The 27,317-nt window shown below is 48.8% G+C and overlaps 1 protein-coding gene across 2 annotated transcripts; it reads right to left on the bottom strand.

Moving 5' to 3' along the window:
• Positions 1-1,005: 1,005 nt before the first annotated feature.
• EREG (epiregulin) lies at positions 1,006-15,618 on the bottom strand. Of its 2 annotated transcripts, XM_050895966.1 has the most exons (8): positions 15,528-15,618; positions 15,320-15,423; positions 13,880-13,970; positions 12,272-12,330; positions 3,728-3,811; positions 3,151-3,274; positions 2,422-2,568; positions 1,006-1,416 (listed from the first exon to the last, which is right to left on the bottom strand). In XM_050895966.1, exons 4-8 carry the CDS (start codon positions 12,276-12,278, stop codon positions 1,356-1,358), a joined length of 423 nt encoding a protein of 140 aa, XP_050751923.1. In that variant the 5' UTR covers positions 12,279-12,330; positions 13,880-13,970; positions 15,320-15,423; positions 15,528-15,618; the 3' UTR covers positions 1,006-1,355. The 2 variants fall into 2 exon arrangements, with proteins under 2 accessions (XP_050751923.1, XP_050751922.1); XM_050895965.1 differs by lacking the exons at positions 12,272-12,330; positions 13,880-13,970; positions 15,320-15,423; positions 15,528-15,618 and adding an exon at positions 10,539-10,596.
• Positions 15,619-27,317: the final 11,699 nt, after the last annotated feature.

Genomic DNA, 27,317 nt, shown 5'->3' with positions numbered 1-27,317 from the left:
AGCTCAGCTGAAAATTGTTACTGGACAAGACATAGCAGAAAGGCAAAGAAAGCCACTGTTGAGAATAAGAACCCCTCTTTCATTTGCTTGATCTCAAGAGCATCTAATACAGGAGGGCAGTTCAAGGAGAGAGGGAAAGAGCCAGTTTATTCCTCCACGAGGGCCTCTGGCTGACTGAGAGCTTCTGAAACAGCACTCTCACTTTGTGATGTCTCAGGTCCCACCACTCTTCCTTACAAAGATCCTCTTGCACAAGTCAAGGGATCGCAGGTTTCACGCCCATAAAACACCAAGCAACGCAGGCCGATGCAGCTCGCACAGATCTCTGGCAAAGACCGGGAATGACGTAAAGGTTGTGCTTTTTCTCACATCTTCTGTAAGCGTGAGAAGTGAAGGGATTCACAGGGATGATTCAGATGCTGCAAGAATCCTTCCTGTTCACAGGGAGCCACGCTCGGGGTGCAGCTAAACCCAGGGGGTTATTCTATCGTTATTTTAGGCCAACAAGATATCTGCATTAAGCCCAAACTCAAAACCTGTCCTTTCCCCTGCTCCCAGCTGTACGATAAGACACCATGGCAGAAACGCTACAGGGAGGACTCAAGTGCTGGTACTGGTTCCAAGGGAGCTTTCTTCCCGTAGCTACACTCATACCCTGAGCTGCCACGTGTTCAGCTGCAGAGACGGATCAGCTTGTGCTGCCGCCTCCCTGCTGTAATCCAAAATATACCCAGCACAACTTTCCTGCGGGTACGGATGAGCCGAGATCCGTGCCGCTGTCACGCAGTACGTGCCGGATAGGCTGCGCTTGGAGCTGCGCTCTTTATTCCTTTAAGTCGTCCTCCAATTACGCCAGCTAATAGCTATGTTCATTGGAACTATGATGCATTGATACCTATTATTAGCGATACTATGGTTTCTCTCTCCAAAAATAACCGCTGGGGCTTCAAACATCCTGCTCAGCCAAGCCATGCCAAGTTTCACATCAGTCAAACCACATAGACATTTTGAGTTTGTCTAGAACTTTTATTTCAAGGATTAGAATTGTTTTGAGCATATTCACAAGAATAAATATAAAATTACTCTTCAGAGTAAGAAGATGAGTCTTTATAAAAATATATCTCTATCCCACAGAACCACTTAGGAGGGGTTCTCATTAGGAAATATTATTTAATAAAAAAATAAAACACTGAAAATAAAATGCTTGACCTATACTGATTGTATCACCAAACAATTGAAATTTTTAAAAGGATATAAATATTGTAAATATTGTTAATAAAAATAACATTTAAATAGACGGGAAGCCACTGAGTCCATCCACATGAACGGAACACTGTAGGAAGTCACCGTTTCTTCTACAGGGCACCAACCTCCTTGTATTCGCTGGCGTTCGTTTGTCTCTTCTTGCTTCGGTACCTGCAAGTAAAGAAGAGACGTGTGAGTTCTGGAAAACCAGTCGTTCCAAATGGCTTTTTGGGAACTGAAGGGAGCGGAGGGTGAAGGAAGAAGAAAAATGCTGTATGACCTCCTCACGCTCGTTTTAAACCTCTAGCAGCTAGGCGCTGTCTGTGCTCGTTTTCAGGTCTGAGATAACTTGCATGCAGAGTCTCATTTCTCAACTCTTCACTGAAGATTTCGCATCCGCATTAAAGCCTTGCTGCTGGTACTAGGTTTGTCTTTGAGAAATCCTGCTGGATCCTTCCCTGCCATAGGGCTGAGTACCCTAACCAACTCGGCCATCTTCTGTTTGAGATGACGCGCCATCGAGTCTTCAGGTAGGGAAGAGGAATTACAGTGGTTACCATCTAGCTACCGGATCTGTGAAGCTGAGCTCTCCCTCTGGGGGCTGTTCCACCTTCTCGGCTCTCTGACAGCTGCTTACGATTAGTTATCAGCCTGAAGAACGATTCCTGCTGCTTGTGGGTCTGTTAATGGAGAAGACTACTGTCCTCCACAGTAAAGCTGATACGGCAAGCACAGTCGTGACAGCACAGTCGCCACAGTAACACGGCAGATGAACAAATTAGCTAGTATTAATCCAGTTGCTCTCTAGTTTCTGATGACTGGGGAAATGGCACTACCAAGAAAAGGAACCAGAATTTTCCTATTCTGTCTGCTCGCTCCTTTACCTCAACACACCCTCTAAGACAGACGTGAACTAACCTATACAGTCCTCCGTCAGGGTTAAAAGGCATCTGAGGGTACTGTTGCCCAGCCCGCAATTTGGGTTATGCTACGCAGTCAGCATACTTCCTTTTTCGAACACTTCACTAAGTGCAGGCTAGCAGGTCTGTATATCAAACCATCTCCGTGCAGTCAGGCAAGCGTAGGTATCCCAGTCTATCCGGGGGTACTCAGCAGACATCTTACTACACATACAGCTGACTCGCCTTCCTGAGCCACGAAGAAAATCGTTCTTACCTTCTCCAGATGTAGTAGCTTGCAATAGAGATGGCGATGAGGAAAAGCAGAACTACGATAACTGTCAGTGCCACGTACTCCTTACTGAGGGGTTGTCTGACAAGTTCTGAATGCACACATCGCACGCCAGAGAAGCCTACGTCACACCTGAGGATGAGAGACGCAGAATTAGAAACATCGCCGTGGGGTTACACTTTAGCAGTCCACAAAGCACGCTATACTGCTGGCCTGCTGCTTCCTCAGGGACAAGCAATTTGAACTGATGGAACTCAAGCCCATGTGGTCCTGAAATGGCTGCACATTCTTCAAGTACACGAGGAATACCCTTAAAAATACCTAGAGGGTCTTTATTTTGTAGGCTGAATCAAAGGAGAGACCTTGCTGCTTTGCCTGAGGTCTGGATCTCACACTGCTGTAAATACAGATGAACAGGGAAGCACATCAGAATGAGCGTCCCAAGTTTAAGTTGGGTTGGTGACTCATTTCAGGTGTCTGAGACTCTCACCCAGGTTTCACTGGAGCCAGCACATGTGCTTAACGCTTGCTTAAATGCGGCTGAGGTGTATTATAGATATGCTGCTGCTCTTTAAGTTCTTGTGAGCATTTAAACACTTTGCTGGATCGGTGTTCCAGCTAAGTGTCAACAGCAGCGAGATCAAAGGCCACGTACGGTTCACCTCAAAGCCCACCTCAGGGAGGTCTGCGGGACGCTTTGTGCCCTGTCCATACCTGCAATAGTGCTCATCCAAGTCCACTATGTACACGCACTGTCCGTGGAAGCAGTAGTCCTTCATTTCAGGCTTGCATCTAGTTATCCCAACTTGAGCCACACGTGGACTGTTCTCTGTCTGGACTGCAAGGAGTTTTTGTTAGCATCTCATCAGCCTTATTTTCCCTTTCTATTTCCCAGACAACGTACAAGCTTTACAAGTACGACTAATAGTCTCGCTACCAAGAGACCTCCAATGCAGCAGGCATTAAAGCAGCCGAGCCTTGTGGACAGGGAGAGGATTTTCCCAGGCCAGAGTTCTATTGGCTTTTCCTTCAGGCGTTCCACATAAGCTATTTCTGCTTTTACGGCAGAGTTCTCACCTCAGACAGAGCTCTTCTGCTGAAGAAGCAATATTAAAGGAAATGCAGGCTAAAAAAATGGTTCTTGTTCAACAACACTGAGCGCTTTGCAGGATGCTGGCAATGTTGCTCAACAGAAAAATGATTTCCAAGGGCACCTCGCTGAGGCTGCCAGCCCAAGGAAGATGGGAACCAAAGACTTGTTATTTACAAGAGAGCTGTGCAGTACACTTACTTAGAGCTGTTGTGCAGTTCTCCATTTCACCAGGCCCACATAATGGGATCACTGTTGTGCCCAGGACTGCTTGCAATAGGTAACCTGTAAGAGAATAAAAAGAAGAGTTAACACTAGATGCTTTTCACGTATAGTTAAGCATTTCAGCGGGTGTACTCATCAAGTTAATACAAGAACAGAAGCTTTTTATCTTAGTAGGAAAACCCCAGTGTCGTAAGCTGAAAAAAATACAGGTCTGAGAGATCTGCTGCCTATGTTATATAAGGCAGCCCAAAGAAACACCTCTGAAATACAGACTTCTAATGTACAACAGAGATCAAACAGAAACTCTGTGACCACCTCTCACCCACACTCTGAGCGCAACTGGGCAGGAACAGGCTTGGAAAGATTACATAGGAGAGGCAGAAATGACGCCAACTCTGATTATGTTAGGTTTCTGACTAGTCTGGCATGGCACCTGTGCAAGGGACACAGCCAGGGTTCCGCAATTAGGCATGACAATCCAGCATTCATCGCAGGAGAAGTTCTTCTGGTGATCAAAATCAAGATGTCCTTGAGTCACAACAGTCCACGGGGACAGAATTTCCTAGGACTCAGCAAGTCAGTGCAGCTGGTGACTCCGCACCCCACCACCTGGCTTCAGAGACCACATACTGCTCGAGGCAGGCTTAACACAAAAGCTGCTCTGTATCAGCAAAGAGCTTCCTCAGCCCTCTACTTGCTGTAACCAGCCTGAAAGGCTGGACAGTTCCTGCTCTAATACCCACTCGTGTGTTGGAGTTTTTCAGGTAAAAGCCCACTTGCAAAGACAGCTAACACGAGATACCAAACCCTCTTCATCTGGTCACCGGGTTGGAGAGGTTACTGACCGCTTTGCGGATCCTGGGCCAGTGTTACTTATCTCAGCAGAACCCCAGAAAAAAACAGGTACATTTCTGTCCTTCCTTCACCATCCACACTAAAGAAAACTGCAGCTCAGCAGGTTTGATGTGGGTACCACACGTAATAGGACACTGCACCACGCAGGCTAAGGAGTTCGGCTACCGGAGCGGTGGCTGCATTTCCTCGGGGAGCTAGGGCCCTCCTTCCCTTCTCTCAGAGATTCAGCTTATAAAGCATTTTGACATCTTTCGGGCTGTAGAGTGCTGCACAGGCACAGCTTTCAGGTATTCTACTAGTTAAATGAACATTTCAAAACAGGATGTGAAGGCCAACACAAGTACTCGTAGCTTCATGGCTTGCCCGTGAGGAACAGCCAATGTTTGCCCCAGCTGGCCATGAAATCCACTTGGCTAACACTCCTGCTGTGGTCACAAACTAACCTGCTCATGAACTGCTTAGTCATCAGCCCCATTCCACAGAAGTCTGTAATTTGTGTCTTTGGGCTGTTTGCCTCTATTAACTTGTCAGGTCATGCATGTCTAATGAAGGGAGTGTGCCTTTATAATTTCTTGATCACTCTAATTCAACTCCAGTTAATAGAAAGTTTCATTACATCTCAGAGTTAAATCTAGTAGTGATTTATGGACTTCCTGCAGCTCATCTATTTCTGGGTGACTAGTAGGCTTCCTTTAAGCTTTATTCCAGCTAGATATGAGAACAGCAGGAACATCCATCTTAAGAGGGACAGGGGGTTTTTGTGTGTTTGTTTGTGTTTCTTTAAAAACACCATTCCTTCTCCTTACCTCCCTCTCCACCGCATTCCTTGCAAAGCTAATAAGCCAGGTTTCCACCAAGTTTTAGAACAAAGGACAAAGACTAGGTCTGCCAAAGGGAGAGCCACGGTAACACACCAACGATGCCGGCATCTTGACTTGTACAGGAGACTAAGCTGGAGAGATCTGCGCCTGCCAGCATGACTCAGCAGCACCTGCCTTTCACTCCAGCGGGGCAGGACCAGCAAGTTTACTTTCAGGGTGGGATTTTTTTTTTTTTTTTTTTTTTTTTTTTTAAAACAGCACTGTGCTCACTATAGATTTCATCAGGAGAAGCACTTTAACACTTCTGTAAGGCCAATTTGAGTCGCCACGACAGAAAGTTAAAGCGTTTGAAGGATGAGGCCATCAGCTGACAGATGGCGGCAGCTCAGTTATTGCTAGAACGGCAGGCTTTGAGCTTCAGCCAGGGAGCTGGTGTCCCAAATGATGCTGGGAAAAGAAAATTTACCGAGTCAGCCCTTCTTCCCAGCAACTAGAAGGACATTTCAGGAGTGCGCCATGGACTAAGCTGCTCCCTCGGCAGGGAGCAGCTGTGGCACAGGACAGCTCTGTCCCACTAAGTATATACCATGTCATTGAAAGAAGGGATGCTGAAATCCTGAGACTAGCGAGAGTTAGTGACCTGAGGCTCCCTCCTGTTCCCCACGTGCTGCTGCTATCATCTCTGTGTGACGTGCTATAGCAGGATTTGGTCTGGGGGCCACATGACAGTAATGAACATAAAAGTCAAAACAAAATACGCTAGAGGTACCTGAGATATCCGCTTCTATCGTACTCAGTTAAGTAGATGGATTAAGCCAGCTGACGATCTCTTGTAGCCTACACGCTTCTGTTTCAGCTTGCATACTTTCTTGATCTGAGCATAATCTGAGCAGTTGCTTTTTAATCTAAAGTTCCCTTTCGAGAGTTACCAGAACCCGGCTTTTGCATTTGAGAAAGGCAAACCTAGGTACACGGAAGAGACGGGTCAGCTCTTCTCTTTGCTCCAGGAGGAGGCACTGCTTTCCAGCTAGAGGAAAGACCAAAACTCAGACACCTGTGAGGGACAAAGTAAAAATAACCTCCTCCTGCAACACCGAACAAAGGCTTGCCCCATTCCAGCCCTGCGCAACAACCGATAGCGTCCTCCGCCTGACTGCAGACACACAGGCTGGAAAGGCTGGAGTGCAGGCGTGGATATTTGCTGACACCCAGCAGTATTTTCTGCGTTCGGGCAAAGTTCTTCCTGCTCTGCACTGTTATATTTTGCCCTTTCCCCCATGCACGTATTTCTCCTCTGACATCAATGGGAGGGGGATCCTGCGGGAGGATAAGGGATCCACACACCGCAATGGCAAAGGAGAGCCTTTCCCAGAATAATTATCAGATGATGTATACCAAACATAGCTCCTGGAAGAAGTACTTATATTTTTATTCCTTCGCTGTTCACTAAGCAAATACTCTACAGGGTACAAGATAACAGTAATGAGATGGTGGATATTCACGTGTGCCTCACAGGAATGCAAGCGCTACGCTTATCGCTACGCTACTAGCATGCATGCGCAATACCGCCTGGTATCGCGGGTATTCCTGTAAGGTTAACACTGACAGCAGTGGCTATTACCGGAACAGGAATAATGCTGCTATTTACTTGTCCTTCCACGAAGGATCAAAGGAAAACGAGGGACAGAGACTGGCTGCCTCTGCTTCCTGCAGCCTTCATCAGAGATGACACGCAAGGGCTAATTATCAGTTCATCCACTGAAAGCCGGCTACAGTTTGCAGTTACAGGATGACTGCTAAGGATGAAGGATGCACGTACAGGATATACCGAACTGAGAACTAGTCTCTCTGCAAGATTTACACCTGTTTTCAAGGGGAATTGTCAGGTTTCTGAGAGAACAATCATCATTTGAGTCGGCTTTGCCCGTCACCGAGATCACTAGTCTTGTACTAGTTCATCCGAAGAAGACCCCACGATGCTACTTCGCATTTGGCATCTCTGTGGTCTCTCTGCCACAGCGGCAGCGCCTACACTTTTCACGTGGGTTGCGCTTTCAAAGCAACGCCAAGCGCAGAGGCGTCCGGGCGAAACGCAGCTGGAGGATCTGAGCCCATTTTAACTCTAGAGACAGATCAAGGTGGCTCCCCATCACCTGATTTTGGACAGCCAGAGCATGCCTGACTGTCTAAGGCCTTCTTTGTGTAGACTAAGCAGGAAACATGGAAGTTAGCCAGTCTGTCCTATTGGTTTTGTGAGCATCGCTACTACCACCATTTAACTCCAGTGCATCGCCTTCCGTATCTCTCTGCTGCTAACCTCCCTAGCTAACCACAGAAGTTTGCAGGCCATCTCAGACAAAGCCCAAGACAACCTTGCAATAACGGCTAGGTGGGTGGTTGTGTTTTAGATGAGGATCACAGAAACGTAGAGTTAGCCAGGAAAGCCTTGCAAACAGCTTACTCTTATTCAAGATTCGGCTATGCAACTATACCCCTTGCTCACGTCAACCACAACGTCTCTAATAGAGTTCAGGTTATCCATGTAGGCTGAGCATTTTTTCCTGGGAAAGGGGAAGCGGTCATTCAAGATAATTTTAACCACTTCAGACAGAGCACACCTCCCCATCCTTGCACTCAAGATACATCATCTGGCGGCTCCTTGATGTTTTGGGTCGGATGTACCTGGTGCCTAGTTGCCTGACCGTGCCCATCAAGGCAGTTGCCCAACACTCCTCTTCCTGAGATGAGACATACAAGATGTACAGGTCGCTCTTCTCACCCCTGTGAAAGGAGATGCTGTCAGCCCTTTCCACCCCTCATCCCCCTGCGGTCTACGTATGCTTGGCCTATTGTCTAAATGGAGGCACCAGATGTGACGGTACTGAGAGAGATACGCTCAAATAAATTACCCTTAGGGCAACTGGACAGAAGCGTCTACACATGTTTCTGGGAAGTAGCATCCAGGTTTCCCCATCTCACGTTTTGTACCCGTGACTTCAGAACTGCCGACTCAAAGTCACGGACGCCCAGGGCGAGGCCAGAGCAACTCTAAGGCAGCCCTGAAAGCACCAGCCTGTACGGGAAGACTATCGCTCCAAAATTGCTACAGGCCCACATGATCATCTTCAACATTGTGCCAGGACTTACCCTTAAGCAGAGATAATGCAGATAATTATGTATTATGTGCACCCAGTCATCTCAGTACTGCTTCCACCCCTGTGGAGAACTACAAACCACTGATCTTATTCACATACTACCCCTGTGCCTGGGCCACTCTGCTTTTCACCACACGCGTGGGGGCAGAGGTCCCTACACCACAGAAGAAGCAGAAATCCATTACTGCTTCCAGCCAGACCCGCCAGCTGCTGACGTTCTCCACATCCCCAGACTCAGCGACCTTCATGTTCAGCCCGCTTCCTGATGGCCAGACAAACGTGACGCAGGAAAACATAAGGTCAGCAGCTCCTGAAACTGTCCAGTGAGTCTGGAGATCCAAGGCCTGCCTTCCCCACTGAGTGGGCATTACAAGGAGACCAGTGCCAAGGCTCCTGCAGTAACTCACGGAAAAGACAAGGCCTGGGCTTGGCTCCATCACCACCGCATCACCGTGGCTCCTCAGGGGTGAGCGACGGCTCTCTCCCGCCACTGCCTTTCTGCTGCGCAGTCGCCAAGCCCGTGATAGCCAGGATACGAAGCTGACAATGACTGTCACTTCAGTTAGGCTTCAGCCGTTCAGCAGGGAACCTCTTGAAGTCTAGTGTAACGCCAGCTACAGACAGTCTTCCCAGCTTCTGCCAGTGGCACTGAGTTCTGCTTGGGAGAACTGACATGGGAGGGAAAGGCAGTAAAGTGCTTATACCACTCGTTATGATGCCATCTAGCTATGACTAATCTATCCCTTCCTATTAGATTTTGTGCCTGCCCCGGAAATAAAGAAATCCGTATACAAACCCATGAAGACATACCAGTTCCTTCCAGTACCACTTTTGTGCAAAGCATGGCTGAGTCACAGACTACAAGATGTTTAGCCCGCTGTCCTGGCAAGTAAGATGCTGTGCAGCAGCTGATCCATAAGCTCTTATGGAAATACCTGGCCAGGATGAAAGACACAAACTCATGCTGCAGTGGGCTTCGTAGATGAGGGAACATCTGCCCTAAAAGAGAAGTCTTGGGAACTGAGCTTCCCTATCGACTGCGACCCTGAGCCCAACAGCATGAGTGTGAGAATAAGCTCTGTCACTAAAGCAGCGTGCGAGTACGCCAGGTCTCGGTCCTGCCTCAAACGTTTGCTGCCCACCCAGTTCGAGTCACCTCACAGGGTCAGCTCTCAGCAGTCACTGGCTGTCACTGCCAGCGCCCAGCCGAGGTGTGTGGCAAGGATCAGCTGTTGCTTCACAGCGCACCCACGCTCCGGGACTCTCGATGCTCTAAGGATACACGTGTTCACTTTGGACTTTCAGGTAGCTTATGTCATGCAGTAGAGTAACATGCTCCCAGCGAGGAGGGGAAGTGTCAAGCAGAGGGAGGCCACAACCTGTTTTGTTACCATAAGGAAGTCCCTGCTGCTGTGGGGATTCACCTGCTGAGCTCACCCAGAGCATGGCCTGGGTGAAGGCAGCAGGACCAGACTATACAAACAACACAGGACAAGATGAAAGAAAACAGACTGCATTGCCTTGAGCGGACTGCACTGAGAGCAGAGTTGGTGAGAAGGGGAATGAACATTCACGTTCACTCACAGGGCACGCCTGAGCATCGCACAAGCAACGAAACATCCCGTAACAGCACACTACAGAGTAAGACCCGTGTGCCCCGCTCCTCAACTCATCCAGCCACCCAAATACACCCATCCCTGCACCCATCCCTGCCCGTGACTTCATCTCGGAAAAGAAACATGTCAGCTTCACCTGAAGGCAAGATGAGCTTTACGTTTTGCCAGAGATTTTCCACCAGCTAGAGAACGCTCCACCCCACGACTCAGCGCCCGATCCCCTCCCGGCCCCGCCGGCCCCTGCCCCGGGTCGGGCAGAGCCACCCCCTGCCCGCCGGAGCGGGGCGCAGCGGCTGGCCACGGCCCCCCGACCCGCGGGGGGCACGGCGGCGGCACTCACCGAGGAAGAGCAGCAGGCTGCGGGCCCGCAGACAGCCGGCGTCCATCGTCCTCGCGTCCCCGGGGACAAAAAGAGGAGAAAGAAGGAAGGAATGAAGGGAGGAAGAAAGGGAGAACGAGGAGGCAGCCGGCTGCGGCGGAGCGGCGGGAGCCGTGTGGGTGCCGGCCGCGCCGCCCCAGACCTTTATAGGCCGGCGGGAGAGGCGGGGCGCCGCTCGCCGGTGATGACACCGCGGCTCGGCTCGGGGCAGGTGCCCGGCCCCGGCCTCCTCGCTTCCTGCCCCACCGCCCCCGGCGGGCCGTGCCGGGCCGGGCCGCCCCCGGCGGGCAGGGGCGGGCGCCCTCCCTACCTCTCTCCCTCCCCGCCCCCTGCGCCCGGGGGCCATGCCCCGACGGCGGGCAGGAGGGTGCAGCCCGGCCCGGCTGCCCCAGCGCTTCGGCGGGGAGGGGAGGACAGGCCCCGCCGGCCACACTCCTGCCTGACCCCTCCGACTGTTGGCTCCCGCCCGGCTACAAGTGATTTTCCTTATTTTGGCAAGCATTACTGCAAATAGCACGTGTGGTCGTAAAATGCCCTGTCCCCTCTGAGCAATCCGGCCAAGGCACTGATGCCCGGGACAACGGATGGCGAAGGCTGACCGCACAGCCTCGGCACCGCTGCCTTCTGCTTGCCCTCAAATTCATCGGCGTGTGGCGGAACGGTGTGAGACTTTGCTGGTGCAGCTGCACGGGTGGGCTGTGCCTGCGCACAAAGGACCGCTGGGCCACTGCACTGCCACGAAGGCTGGCTGCATATAAACCAAGGTTTGGAAAACACCTCAGGGCGGGCAGCCAGAAAACTCGCTGCCTTCCCTCATCTCCCCGCTCCTGGCATTTCTGAAGTGACCCTCGGCAGGTGCGTGCTGCTGCCTGGCAGCCTCGGCACTCAGGGCAGAAATGGTCAATGCAGTTACAGCACAGGCCCCAGGCATGCCAGCATCTCACCCGGCACTCACGCCGGCCGCGAGGGGCAGAAAGTCAGTGGGTGCTTACGCCGCATTGCCGCTCCAGTTCTTGGCCTCAGCACAGCCCGGTAGCACGGGCAGCTCGTGGTAGCAACAGATCTTTCAGTTAGTTAAACAGCGGCCGACTAGTTATGCCTATGTTCTGGTTGCAGAAGGGATAGAGTTAACTTTCGGCATAGTAGCTGATACAGTGTCTTTTGGATTTTGTGTGAGAATAATAAAGGCTACTTTTTAAAAAAATTCATGTTAAGCATCTTGTTGAAGCCCACACACCCTGGCGCTAGGTTAGGCAAGGCCTCGTTGGGCGCTTACCTCCCATAATCGGATAGCTGATGGATACCCCATCCCCACATCCCTGAAATCTGAAGTGTGTTTTATCTAAACAAGCTGCTCAGCAATGGTGGTTATTTCTTTTCCTTTTAAAGCAAAAAACTTCTTCTTCTGCCTTACCACTTTCCATCGTCAAAAAAGGCAAGGTGATACCCAATTTATTGCAGAACTGATAAGCCTATCTCACAGTGTAAGGAATTCGAGTATTGATAGTGAGGTGCAGTTTAATAGCTGATGACTCAAGTATCCATAGTTCCACCATTTTATAAGTGGTTATTGGCACAAGAGATTAATTGTAGAAGATACTGCAGAATGCGATACACTACATCTCCATGTTCAGATTGCAATTGTAAGTAATAAACACATTAATTCAGGGAGCTGGAACAGATCTGGTACTTACAAATCATACTCCTCCTTATTTTGGGAGTGTTTTCTTAGGTCTACAGAAGCGTGGAGACGCTGAAAGGAAAAAAGGCAATGTGTTAGTATAGAATTGTATGTCAGCACCATTTATTAATTATCCTAATGGCATGAGAGTTGGCAAGATAAATGTAATGAAGATCAGTGTGAAAGCAGCGTTTAGAAGTTCGTCCTCTACAAGTAAGTGGGACATGATACAGCCGGACTCTTTTTTCTAAGTCCCCTTTTTCCCCTCTCTAGCAGTAGGGTCATGGCTTACCTCCATACAACCAGTATACCGCTTTAAGATTAGCAGATGGTACCTTTTTTAGATGCCACATGACTGTTTTTGTTGCTTCTTTAGTCTGGGCTGATCCCCCTTATTAAGGATTTTATTGTCTGCTCTTTCAGGGATCATAATGAGTAAAGGAAGGAACTGCAATGATTAGTAAAGCATTTCTGTGTGTGGGCATACAGATGCCTTAAAAAGCAGCATCACTGCAGAACTTCCACTTTATAATTAATTTCACCCTTAAATTCCTGTATGATTTATCCTCTGAAAGAGAGCATTTAATTATAGTCTTGTACCGGTATCCAGATACCAAGTAACGCTGACACAATTGGAGCAATTCCTTGGAATTTCCTCTTTCAGATTTGAATATATGGAAAACAAGTATCATACACACATCTTTGCTTCATCTTTCTGTCATGTTCTTTGTCTCGTGGTATGTGATTCCGCATCTGGCATCCCCGCTTGCAGCTTTCACCACCCTCTCCTCCACGTGGAGGCTGCCTCTTTGAATAAGGTTGATACACGCCTTAAGAGCCAATTTTCCAAGAGGCTGTTCACACCGAGTAGCGCCTTCCTCCACCGATAGGTTCATCGTAAGGTAGATTCACTGCATCCCACAGATCTGAGCACGGGATGACATGTTTGTACAATGCCGAGAGGCAGCACTGATTGGGCAACGGAGCATCACGGGTGCATTTCAGCTAGTGGCCTCAATTTCAGCTGGGGTGAACTGGCACGCCCAAGTCAAGTCAATGATGGATTTATGCCACATGGCATCAGACCAGCGAGTAGCCCCCACAATGCTTTGACATTTCAGGATCGTCGTCTTTACGAAGTGTAAGAAGTGTACGAGAAAATACCTTAAGAACTTGTGCAAAAGACTGACTTGCTTTTATTACCTTGCAATGGCTCAACAACCATCTTAAAAAAACCTCCTCTATTTACAAAGTACATAGGCTCAATTCAAGTCCATGTTGCGCTTAATCCTCTTTCGATGTCACAAGTATTCATCTCTCTTCTTTTCGGACAGAGCAGCAGATTCATAGCAGCGATTATTTCAAAGGTATGGATCGAGCTTTGTCTATTAGTTTATCTGTCACCGATGACAGAGAGGATTTTCCGTGAACAACATACCCTTTTCAACTTAGAGAGGAAAAAATACAGGTTACATGTACATTTTTGTGCGGTGGAAAATACTTTTCCTCATTGTGATTTGCTGTAGAAGAATACACATGTGTTCATAGCAATGAATTGCCACTTTATGTATGTGTTTTTACATAACTAAAACCATACATGACAAGTGACTATACTACTTACTTTAGCTGCTTTCTGTAGGACTTGCATCCAGTTTTATGCATTGCCATTGTGGGGATGGATCTGCATGGGTTTTGTCTGTCGAGAATAAGACCTATTTGCAAAATGAACGTTTTTTTTGTTAGAAAGCATTTTTGAAACTGGAAGAAAATCATTCCTAGTCTTGCACTGAAGCGCTTGGCACTGTTACACGCACACACACAGAGCAACAAAAAGCAGCATTTTCATAAATTCTTGGAAAAATCGGCCAGCATTTTTGAAAACAGCATGAGTGCATATGTCAGTATGTGCGTAAGACAAATTTTTATATACAACAAGCTTCCATTGCACAGCATGAGAGATCCTCAAGAAACACTCTCAAAAGATCAGACGGCTAATTGGAGTGCAGCTCACTAGATGGCGTTTTCATTTGAACTACAGAAGATTAATATGAAAGTATGAAGTGGTATGAATATGAATATGAAATATGAAATTCAGAAGTGGTAAAAAGCACAGGGCTCACATGTGAGCACAAATGCCCTGAGAAGGGACTGTATTTAACTGGGATAGAGAGATGAGACAGTCTGGAGGAAATGGAGTACGGAAAAACCTTGAGCCAAACTCACTCCATATAAAGGTCAGTTTCAAATCTGCCATGTATGTGAGGAATGAATTAGGTCAAATGTTCTTAAACAACCAGGATATCCCATAAACGATGAGAGTTCAAAATGCTACCCCCAAAGCTGAAAGTGGCTGATGCTTCTTCCTGTAAATGCAGGGTGAGGTCAAAGCCACTGGACAACACAGATGTTTTGCTTTTTTAAAAAAAACAATCCCCCCAATTCACTGATTTCTTAGCCAACTTCTGGGGTCAGCATTAACTAGCAATTTAAAAAAGAAAGAAAAACACCCCAAACAGCTAATTCCCATCCATCTCGACATGTCTCAGAAGATGGAGATGAGAAGGCGGACAGATGTGCCAGTTCACGCTGGATTGTTCCCTACAGGGCAGTTTTTAAAGCTTCATTCTTCTGGCTTGTATGACATTTCCATTACTCTCCCCTGGGCAACTCCTGAATGGCTCAACACATCTCACTGGCAGGAAGAGCTTCATAATGCTCAGCTGGTGTTTTCCCTTTCCTAATTACAGCTCAGTGCTCCATGCTAAGTGATTTCTTAGCCTCCGAGGGGTTTGTAGCTTTTTTTGTTTGTGGAGTCTTTTCATGGCTTCTGCCTTTACTTGCTGCTAAACAAACCCGTGCAAGCGTTTTATTTATACCCTTGTAAAGTGTGTTATCAAACCAAGTCCTTCCCTTATCACTGCCCATATATCTAGTAATTGTTTCTCCTTGCTCCGAGTGATTTGTTAAGGATACGAGAAGGACCAAGGTGGAAGAAAAGTGGTTTTCCCCACAGCACGTAGCAGGTTGCAAGCAAGCTGGGAGAAGAACACCAGCCCCTTACCCATCTGTCCTGTGTGCTCTCCTGTCCATCGGCACCTCTTTCCAGTTCATAAAGTCACCTCTTCAACAGTCTTTTTCACTCTCCAGGAAAATGACAGTTAACCACTGAGAGATAGAACACATGCAAATATCAAGACCGCCCTCTCTGACGGTTCACCACGTGTACACACGGGTGCAGCATTTAGACCCCTGACCGGTGGCCAACGTACCTGAAATCGTTACGTGAAAGCGCGTTCCTGGCGGCTGACCTTGCGGCACGTCCGCTCGATAGCTCTGCCCCGAGAGCGACATCCATCTCGGGACAGCAAAAGGACAGCAAGGACCACCACTGTGGGGACTGGTCTGACTCAGCAGGCACTCACCGGCTCCTGTCGGCCTTTCACCACAGCAGTCAGTCCCGGCTATGGGCTCTCCACCGGTACCTTCCATCCCTCTCCTGTTTCTTCCACCTGGACAGCTGGCGCTAGCATGGGGAAGACAAGAGGAAGACGCTCTGTATATAAGTGCCACTGTCAGAGGGAAGGAAAGACCTGCCTCGGGCTGGAGCAGGGCCAGCCTCTAAGGCCTGCGCCAAGGCCTAAACAATACATGATGCACGCATGCGATCAGCAGAGCCCTCTGCCTCTCACGTGCTCCATTTGGGAACCTCGGCAATCAGCTGAGCTGTTACGCAGGCCTCGGCTGCAGTGGCTTCAATCCCTTTGGCAAGCACATTTTGCCCCTTTCAGTGCTGCGGGGGGCGAGGGGATAAGAGCAGGGCAAGAGCAGAGCAAAGGCTGACTTGCAGGCTATTTCCCAGCCTCAGAGCTCCTGTGCTTGGCCTGCTGAATCAGAAGAAGCAGCACCGAGCTGTGACTCGCCCTGTGCTCCAGGCCCTGCACCACCACTGGGACTTCAGCCGTCCACAGACTCCACACTTTGGCTGCGACTCAGTGGTGACTGTCACCTGCACGCCAGCCATGCACACGGGGAGCTGGGGCACCCTCGACACGAGGAATGTGTCATTAGGGACGATGGAGTAAACAGCAATTCACCTGAAACCAGCTTAGCCAGCACACGTTCCAGAAAGCAAATCTAGGAAAGAGGCACGGGTCCACGGTGTATTTGTTTGGCCTGGTAACTAGCGCTAGGCATGGGAGCAGATGCACTTAGTGGAATTCCCCCATCCACTAGCATTATGGGACACTCCCATTACTGTTCTGATAATTACTGTTAATCATTACTATTACTGAAGTGACCAAAAAAAAAAAAGGCTGTCAGAATCAGGCCTTTATTGTGCTGGCTGTTGTCAAGCAGAGGTGATGAGACAGCCTGCCCCAGGGAACCTATAAACACGGGTGCCTAATTCATCGCTACAGTCATATTTCAAACTAGGACACTGTGGTCCGCGATGAAGCTCCCCTACAACTCGAGGGAAAATAAGCCACGGCACTCCCTCCGGCTCGCATCAGCTTGGAGCCAGGCTGTTCATATCGTACTCTCTGTCTGCTGAGATGCAGCTAAAAGGGAAGGGAGGAAGCTGATGAGGAATACTTTGGGCTCGCTAACACTCAACAAGACGTTCCCATTCTGTGTTTTCCCTGTCTGGGCCCAACCTGCTATAAAACTCCGTATTCTTTGATCTCCAGTGAATTTAGTACCACCAACTCCTGAGAGCCAACCGTGAGTCACACGGTACGCGGAAACCTCTGGGGTTTGGTTTGGGAATGACCAAGACTATGTGAAATCATCTTCTAGTCACCTTGTCCTCCCATCCATGGTCTGAACATCACCTCAGGTATCCAGGCCTCCCTAGACACCACTCCTAGGTCACAGACTGAAGAAATGCATCAGCCAGCTTAGCCACAGACTGGGTACCAACAGGGAGCCCCAGGGAAAGACTGTAGGCCTCTGTGGGGCCGGGAAGGGCAGAGATAGCTCCAGCACAGGGGGAAACCATCTGCCTGCAACATTGATTTTTCCTCCCACATATGCGGGTCTGGCTGCTATCGGGCACCGGGAAAGGAGACAGACCCCAGTTTTCTGGTCAGAGCTAGTTGTTCCCCAACCCGTCTCAGAGCGCAGCCTACACTCCTCCCTGACTAAAAAGCAAAACAAAACGTGTTCAGACCCTGCAGGTTTCTCTGCTCTCTCAGCAAGGAGCTGTGGGCTTGCCCAAGGGCCAAGGGGAGGCAAAGGCCTAGGCATACCCCCCAGGCCAAGCCCCCCCGGGAACTCGTCCCGACCTCTCCCCCCACGGGCAGGGAGGGTGCTGGTCGCCTGTTGTGTGCATGGGAGATGGGGCGAGGAGAGGAATCTGCAACTGGATGTCCCGGGGGAGAGCTGCCAGCAGCCGGTCGGCTGACTGTGACACTTCCACGGATAACTCCTCTGCGTGGTATCGACACATCCACCCCCTCGTCCTCGTTCCTGCAGCTTGATGTTATTTAAGAGATGCAGGAGATTTGCTTTATGACTCTCGGAGCGCATGCATGTAAATCAGGTGGGACAGGATAAAGGCCAGGGCTGGGTTTAATTAGATTGGTGTCGGTTATTAAATTAAGAACTGCACTAAGCTAGGGCTGGCAGTTCTCGATCAATGCTCCTGCAGTCAAGGTCTTTGTCCTTCATACATGAAAAAAAGGGCTACGGATAAGGGTCAATTAGCCAAAGCTGCCAAAGACAAGTCAGGTCTCTGAATCTAGTTAAACTCCTCCATAACAACAGTCCCTCTACAGGCCTTTCAAAGAAAACAGGCATCCCTGAAAACCACTTTTTTGTAAGAGTCCAAATAGAGGCTGCACATTAGATGCTCAGGGTGAGACACTTTTGGCCACTGCCTTGCAGCATGCCTACAGCAGAGGTCACCCCTTCATACATAACACACTCACGTTCCATCTCCACACCCAGATTAATCTACCCTGCCCAAACCAAGCACACAGCAGCCTGACATCAACCAAAACAAAGACCATTAAGGGAGCAAAGGAGATGGCCTGTCTTCGGTGAAACGTGCCAGACGCGAGAGCCCGTGCAGAACATGGCCCCGCTCTTTTGTCTCCATCCCGGCTTCTCAACCCTTCCCCCTGTTTTGTTCTTTTAACCTTCCCCTTTGTCAACCAGGAGAGAGATTTCCAGGAAGGGCTGCTGTACGCTGAGCTAATTACCCATCTTTCCAAATCAACCACTTCAAAGGGCACATAGGTTAACTAAACTAAAAAAAGAGGTCTCTATGCAAGTCTCCTTCCCCTCTCTCCTAGAGCATTCTTATGCAACGCGCCGCGCACTGCTGCGTGCATTTGATTATATTGGGGCAACTTTGATCACCATGTCACGTATCATCAGAGTTGCCGACTGCATTGCAAATGTTGGGATTGTCTTTTACGTAGATCTAAATAACATCAGAGCCTTTGGGCAACGGCCTGCGATTGTTTACACGGTTTTCATAAACAGGATATTAACAACTTGTAAATATCCTGTTGGAAATCCCTCGGCTGTACTTGCAAGCTCACAAAAGACCAGTTCGATGTATGCCCATCTGCACTAAGTCTCTCCCTACTAAAACTTCACTGGTAACATTGCACAACTGTTACTGACCACAACAATTGCCTCTAATTGTACGTACCAACGCTTCTACTTCATGACTTCTACAAATTGTTTGTGGAGTTGGTACATCTTTAAAGCATTTGCTGGGGAACTATAAATCAAAGAAATAAGACATTATTGTTGTCATCATTTTCCATAGGCTTATGCTGTGTAGTTCTCACTCAGGCAGAGAAAGCAAGCGAATTACCCTGTGCTGAATTCTTGTTGCTACATCTTACCTAGAGGTACGGGTTTTTTTTTTTCCCCTTCATATAAACTTCCACTCCAGCTGAATGAAGACGGTGACACACATGTGTACACACAGACACACGCACACAGAAAAATCTAAAATTTTCTTGGGAATTCCTTCGGTGTTGCAAAATAGGGTGTTTTGATGGTCAATAATTAGATACCCGTCCATAATCCTGCAGATTTTCTGCAGTAAATCTAAAAATACCTTTCAAAAAGAAGTCGGAACACTAAGCTCTCACGTTTTAGCACTCCACCTCAGGACATATCCTCTCAGCAGAGTTAGAGAGAGGCCGAAAATTCCTTTTAAGCTAAATACTGTATTAAAAGCAATGCACGCCTACCCCGGTTGGCCCATATTTAGCTGACTAGGTAGCTAGCTCTGGAGGATGGAGGAGTTGCCTTCACGCAGAGGGAAGCTCCAGCTTGGAAGCTAACAGAAGAACAACAGTACGAATCCTCGGTGTAGGAGAAGTAGAAGCACCACGTTGTGTCACTCCTAACCCACATGTGAATAACCCACTACTGAGAGCGCACTGATGCAAAGCAGTCTGACAGTACGTCCTTAGCTCCAAAACAAGCGCCTTAAAGAACTATAACTCCAGGCTACAACTGGGCTAGCATAAGGTCAGATGCCAGTAAAGCATTCAAGAAATAATAGTTGACCCAACCTTAAATACTGTTTGGGCAGCTGAGGGAGTCCTCATCAGAATGTATATCGTTGCCGTCTCCAAACACGTTGCATCTAAAAGAGATCTTGTCTCAGCTACCTGGTGCCCTTTCAAGTTAAGAGCTATTTCTTACCAAACCGCTGGGGTCTGCACATTACACAGATCCCAACACTGTCCCCATGGACTTTAAAGCTTCTCTGAGTCAAGCTGGTTTCCCCCAGCTCCCACATCCCCATCTCTGTCATACCCTTAATGAGAAAACATGTACGGCCTCCCATCCGAGATGCTATCTCCCACACAGAGATCCTCAGTCAGGCCGTGCACTGCAGTAAAAGCTGTCTGTCCGAGCCAGACCAGCTTACCGTCCTCGCTGAAGATAGTTCTGAAGGAGGGGACAGCTTACTATCCTGGCCTCTTTAGAACGGCTATGACAGCCCCTTAGCTACGTCTCTGTCCCTGAATCGTGGCTGTATCGTATTCCCCAGCCTCGCTGGCTCTTCTTTTGCAAAGCAGTCCCATTCCTCTAGCGGCACGCGCGGCATGTAGGCTCATAGGCTGCTAGCTGGGCCCACTCTAAAACCCAGCCTTTCTCTTCCCCTTGCTCCCAGCTGGATGCTGCATAGCTCATCTCCCAGCCACGTCTTCTCTGTCACCGGCACATTTCCACCCTCTCCCATCTCCCAGTTCCAATCGCCCACAGCCATCGCCCTCATTTGCTGCTTTGTCTGATCACGATCCCAAACAGCAACTGGGCAGAACGGCAGCGCGTAAAGCCAAGAGTACCTGGCACAAAATACACACTGGCACCCGGTGGTCTTGCAATGATATTTCTTCCCAACAGTCCTCAGTATGTATCAGAAAGAGGCACTGGACTTGCAAGTCTTGTCATCTGGCACAAAACTCCAGGGAAACAGAGATAAGCTTTCCTACATTTCATGACCTTCCCATTCTGCATCTCCTCCCCCCTGTACACACACTTTCCCCAGACCTGGGTAAAAAGGACATGAGTCATATGCTGCGTCACAAGCAAGAAAAAACTAGAACATGTCTCATTTCAGTCCGATTCCCAGAAAAACCTCAGCAGGGCCGGCGTCACCAAAACCTTCTCAGACAGGACCCCATTTCCTTCTCCTCTCCTCCTATGCCAGTCACTTGGGTGAAAGGAACGGGAGGGCAAGAGAGACCGCTCCTGACATCCTCTGAGCCACCGAGAGCAGCCTTTGCTCTGGCTGTAGGAGCTGCCTTGGCTGTACCGATGTAGGGGCAGACTGCTCTGGTGTCATTCCTGCTGCCACCGCAAGTGGGAAATGTTGGGCCTGTTTTTCACACCTCTAACCCATCATTAGCACCACCTGAACACAGACAACCGCATCTGAAAAAGGTGTTTGCTGTAAGCTTTTTAATTTAAAACAATGAGGAAAAGGCAGTGGTGTGGAGTCCTGACGCTACTTCTTCTAAGGTAAATCACTGTGTATTGCACTATGAACTCAGCTGGGCTTCAGATTGCTTTGCAGATAAAGCAGGAGGAAACTGTAACTTACACCCACTACAAGTGTATCTACAGCTAAGGAATGAGATAACTAAATGCCCTTGGGGAGATATGAGAGGCATTTAAAGCATAAAAATTGCTTACCTTTCCCTTACCAGGCAAGCAGATAAACACAAATGTCTCTGTTCAATACTGCCTGAAAGTCTGATGCAAGCCCTCAACAGCAAAGGAAATTAAGGCTTAGAGGCAACCATGGTGCAAGGATGTGCAACCCCAATGACAGAACATTCCCCATCAGCTCTAAAATAAGCGGCTCCAGAGAACTGCAAAAGCTGGCAGAGATCACGGGCAAAGCGAGCGTGGGAGGGCAGAGGCTCGCGCTTCTGTGCTGGACACAGAGGCCTGGGTGTTTCACAAGGGCATGCCCAGCTTACCAGGTGCTGCGCCGCTTTCAGACTTTCAGTCACGTGGCTGCTGGGATAGACACTGCTTACCGCATGCTAAAAGAGGGTGGGAGCAATTTGCTTTACTACTCTTGCCAAAAGCCTCTATTAGTATATGTTATGAAAGCTCCAGAGAGGCAAAACATTCCTAAAACCACTTTATTGAAATTAGTTACACCCGAAACTCCCCCCAGTTGTTTATGGCTGGCAGGGCTGAAGGAGGCAAGCAGCAAAAGCAAAAGCAGAGACAAAGAAGCCTTCGCTTTCTCTGCAGTGTGACGGCCAGGGGAGTCTCTGTATAACTTCAGCCTGCTTCCTCCACAGCGCATGCTGAGGGCGAGACCGGTTTTTCAATCTACGGATGCAAAGTGTTACTTAAGGACTAAGTATTGGTTTACCATCGCCCAGCACCTATGGACTACCTTCACAGTCTATAATACTTCCACCCCCGTGGCATCCCTGTAGCCATTTTGATACTTCTCTGATGGTAGCACCGAGGCACGCACAGCGTCTGCAACTTACCCAACACACGTGCGGAGGCAGAGACTCGTACCTGCGTCTCCCACGATCCAGACTGCTGCCCTTCTCACAGATTGCTTCCTCCGTGGACGGTGAGTCGGAGTAGCGCTGGCTGCCTCCCAGACTCCTTCTCCTGATGCTACAGCCCCGATCCATGCTGCGAGAGAATGAAAGTTTAAAGCTGACCAAGGAGAGAGATTTAAGAGTGGCAAAACTGTCAGGTCTTTACATTCAAATGTGACGACCGCTACGTCCCCTTGGGCCTATTTACTCTGCAAGTTGGGACGTGTCAGATCCTGTGCATGGTGGTCTCAGCGAATCAACCCGTGCTTTTTTCCCTTTGCTGCCTCCTCACCCTTAGCACAGGCCAAATAAACCTGTAGCTCACGTCTTGCACCCAGGGAGCTTGTTGCTTTACAAAAGAGACAGGAGATTCAGAAGGTCTACAGTTTGAGACGGACCCATGTTTGAGCTCAAGCTTCTGAAACAACAGGCCTCCTCAAACAGAAGCAAGCTTCTTTTGTACCATCTAATTCCTCATGATACGTGGAAACCTTTGCTTGGATTTCTTTGGCAGTGACTTGCATCAAGTCATATGGAATTGTAATTTTGTATTATTTCTATTCATCATCATTTTTGCATTCTGCATGAGACCATAAACCTTGAGGGAATTTCATGTGTGGAAACGACTGGAGTAAAGATTTTGTGCAAAATCTGAAGACTCTGCAGGCCCTGATCTGCATCTCTTTGCATACAGATCTGCCACTGCGCCACGGCAGAGCCCCCCGCTCCAAACACTCATGGGGGGGGCTCAGGAGGGACACGGCAGTGGGCACGCAGGATCCAACTCTCCCCCACATCGCTGGGTTTTGGGTTGTTTTTTTTTTCCTCCCCTAACTGAGTTCTTTCAAGGATAACGGGACGTTTTGTGCAGCGCTTTCTGCACATATACTGATCTGCATGAACCCAAGTTCGGGGTTAACAAAAATTATTTTTATGAGAAATAAAAGACAAACTTGCTGTTCAACATTACCAAAACACCTGAAATCTATGTCAGAGCCTCAGCTCTGCATCAGCACGAGGTATGGTATGCACATTAAAGTCAGAGATTTTCTGTCATACACACAGGGCACCTTTGTCAACATTTGACTATATATTTCCATATCAACTAGACATTGATCACAGAAAATATCATTTAACAGAAATTCTGCATGTAGCAGCACACAGCTAAACTGCCGAAGGAAGAATGAGCAAGTAACAAAGCAATGCATATTCTTAAACGAATTTATTCAAACGTTTTGAAGACAAAGGGAATCTGGCTCCTATCTGTGTCATGTTTTCTTTCAATACAAATAGATACAACTATTTGTATTGAAGGAGAGAGCCACTCTCACTTTAATTCACTTAAATTATGGATAATGTATGCAATCTCCAGAAGTCCTGTGGTAGGCATGAAGAACTGATGGAGGGCTGATACAAAAATCCTACAAAAATACACAAAGACTCATTCCCACCGCTGTCAGGTGCTACTTCACAAGTCACTGCTCAAAATCGACGACGTCAATTCTGCTACAATTTCATCTGCATGAGCAGGAGAGGCAGGGGCCCAAACGCAACAGACGCCCCTGGATTCTCCTGTCTCACAGGAACCACGAGCCACTTGCGGTCTGCTCCAAAGCCTAAGGAAGCTGATGGAAAAATGCCCAGGATTTCCACAGGCTCTATCCAAACTGTGCCCATACAGAGTCAAGTGCCCCTGAGTTTTCTCCTCCACCCAGGGCTGCTTGTATCTCTTACCTTGCTCTTCTTATATATCATGGTACTTCTTACTAAAGAAAACAACACAAACAAATGGGAACTTTTAAGAATCCTACGGCACTCAAAAGACATAAACGCCTAAATACCCAAGGGCTCAGACGGTACAAGTAGCCTAAGTCTGCATCCACCGAGGCCAACAGATGTTTTACTATAGCCTGCAGCAGGGCTTGGAGTTAGGCCAGAGCTAATTGGGAAAATCACAGATCCCTACTTCACAATTAATTCTCTTGAAAAACCTTCAGTGGAGGCATTCAATTGCTACATTTCACAGACACTTAATGGTTTAAAAAGCAGTCACACTAACCCTGCTTGGAATCATCTTAAATACCCCTTTAAAGACCTTCCAGGCTGCAGTTTGAATATGGCACCCGAATTACCAAAGGACACTGGACAAGTTTATAGCGGTACCCCACACAGGGATATCTTCCCTCTGCCTAAATGAGCCGAGGAGGTCAAACCAGTGCAAACGTGCCCTGAGTAACAGGAGAGTAAGGCACGGACGGCAGGCTCCATCTTCCCTTGCAACCCCGTGAGACCTCTCGCAGTTTCTTCTCAGCGGGGTGCTGCCCAGCCCTTGGCAGAGCTCAGAACCGGGGTTAAAATGTGCCTTTCCAGCTCTCCCTTGTGCCCCGTTCAAGGGAAGAGTCTCCACACGGAGTAAACCTAGGTGTTTTCCTTCTGCATCGAGGCACTTGCTCTGGGTGGGAAGAGGGAACACCTCCTTTGGGTAGGCCAGGAAGGACGAACCTGAAAGGAACCACGCTGGACCAGAAGGAAAGGGTCAGGGAGGAATGTGAGGGGCCACACAACTCGGTCCAACTAGCCCCGAACTCCCTACGGTTTCGCTGAGGTCACGGCCATTTCTGTGCAGGCCTCAGAGCGTGTGTCTGTCGGTGTAAGGTCACGCCCTTTGCCTGCGTCACTCCTCATTCTTCCTGGGAACAATCAGGAAGAAACTCCTGGTGTTTCTCGGCTCCTGCACACATTCTTCACGCACAGGGGAGCACCTAGCCCATAGAGAACATTTTTTGCTGCTGTAATCTTGATGGAAAAAGTAGTTAGTGATGGAGGAAGGAATTCAGGAGATGGCTAAGTGCCTGAGGGAGGAGAACTTTCAAATGTATTTGCACAGGAGAAGTCGTGAACGTGCCACCAAAAAAGTCAAGAGAAGTACTAACACGGCAAGGGTAAAGGGCAAGAGAATTTCCTGTCTTTCAGCTCCTAGAGAGTCCTGCCTGCATTTCAGAGCGCCGGTTCACTCTGGTAAACTCGGACAGCCTGAAAGGGCACTGCTCCGAGCGTGGCAGCAGACTCCACAGAAGTAATCCGTGGGCAGTTAGAGCTATAAAATTACTTTTAGCTGGATAACGAGAAAACACCATGCTTTATCCTCTAGTTGTTGGACACACACGGGAGCTCATGCAAGCGATACCCAACCACGAGAGCACACAGTGAGCTACAGGCACTGCCGTAACAGCGCTAACTTTCCGCCTGCTTGGCCACCAGAGCAAAATCAAATGTGCCTTTGTTCAATCAGATCCTTTACACCACCAGCCCATGAACTACTGAAAAGGGGTTTGCAACACAACTACCAAAGCCAGCTCTACTGCTGCCACCTGCATTCACCGAACAGGGTCCACACATCCAGCGGGGAAAGGTAAGAGCTGTCGGTTTAGGCTACGTAAGCCGAGCTGCGCACGCTCACGCTCGCATAGGGGCTACGACGAGCTGTTCAGCTGTAAAAGCATAAGCGTGAAACCAGAACACAGCTGAACCAGAGGCCGCTGCAGCGAGATATGCATCTCCTGTGACTTTCCACAGATCTTACTCTCCCATTCGTGGAACTAGCCAGCTGTCCCCAAACGTAGTTCTGGGTCTTGAACTTTGTTTTGCTTTGAAATACTCCGTCCTGTTTCTTTTTACAGGATCGGGTTGGAAGTGACTGATTTTACAGGTTCATTAAGCACAGTGCCTTTCGCCGGGCTCAACTTGCCTTTGCCTTCTTGTTCACACTTATCTTGAAATTGACGGTTCTGCACCTCACCACCACCCTGAGAATAAGGCAGTAAGAGAAATTAGCACAAACTCCTACTTGAAGGTTTTCACAGCCACCACTCTGTTATAGCCATCGGGCACCAAAGGATTTGCTCCTACGTGTGGACCCAGGTCTGATCTCAAGCCAAACAGAAAGATTAGGCCCCAGAGCCTAATCAAACGGGAATTGTGCATTCAACTATTTCCCTTGCTGAATAAGAAAAATAATAGTATAAAGACAGGCTGGCTATTCTTCTACACCTGCATTATCCGTTGCAAGGGACATCCTCGGTACTCCCAGATCAACACTAACATCAGTAAGGCTGCATTCGTTGAAAGCAGCCAAGATTGGGACCAACACATACCAAAGTCCTGTTCACCTGGACAGGGCAGACACAATGTCCCGTACAGAAGTCCAGCTGCAGCATCGGCCTTCCCACCCTCGCCAGCAGCTCCTCTCCCTCCCCTGCCCACGTCTACAACGATGATGAGCCCCAGCCTGCCAAGCTTCAGTGCTTGCACTGCTAGAGACAGAAAGCAGATTAAGTTGCCAAAGTCCACCGAGTGTCGTGCCAGAGCCACAAAGACCCAACCGACCAACCCTTTAGATGCTAAGAGTTTCCAAAAAATCACACACACAGGTAAGGCCACTTGGGGGCCCTCCCTGTGTTTCTCCTCCTGAACAGCATCCCTCCAACAAACACACATGAACATGTGATGCTGTAGCCTGGAAAACAGGGGAAAAGGCACAAAACTATTAGCAACATACTGCATGTTCTGGCTACATGGCATGGCCTGTACCTCAAGGTCCCCACTCACCGTCCCTGCCTGCCACTGACTCATCTCAGCCTGCTTCACCCACCCAATGGGTGGCTGCTGGGCTGCCTGGCTCGCAAAGCAGGGATGCACCGAAGTGCCCAGGTCCTCCCTGTTACGTAAAGCTGTCACAGCTACCTGCGAGGCCGATCTGTTGCCCCGCAACCTTTAAATTCTGAATTAGTATCTATTAAGACAGCTTCCTGGAACACTGCTCATATTCAAATCTGCTGCCGGGCTCTGTCAAATGGCCGGCAGAAGTCAATAAAATGCAGTTCATCATGGGATTTGCCATAACAATGGGACACAAACAGACTTAGTCTTACGTACAGAAATGATGTCAAACAAATTAGCTTTGCCCGAGTTAGTCAGACGCTCTTGCAAAGCACGGCCCTGTCC

This window comes from Gymnogyps californianus, chromosome 4 (assembly GCF_018139145.2).
Source record: "Gymnogyps californianus isolate 813 chromosome 4, ASM1813914v2, whole genome shotgun sequence".
NCBI lineage: Eukaryota > Metazoa > Chordata > Aves > Accipitriformes > Cathartidae > Gymnogyps > Gymnogyps californianus.
The sequence above is the reverse complement of the archived record's forward strand: the minus strand, read 5'-3'. Positions and strand labels throughout refer to the sequence as shown.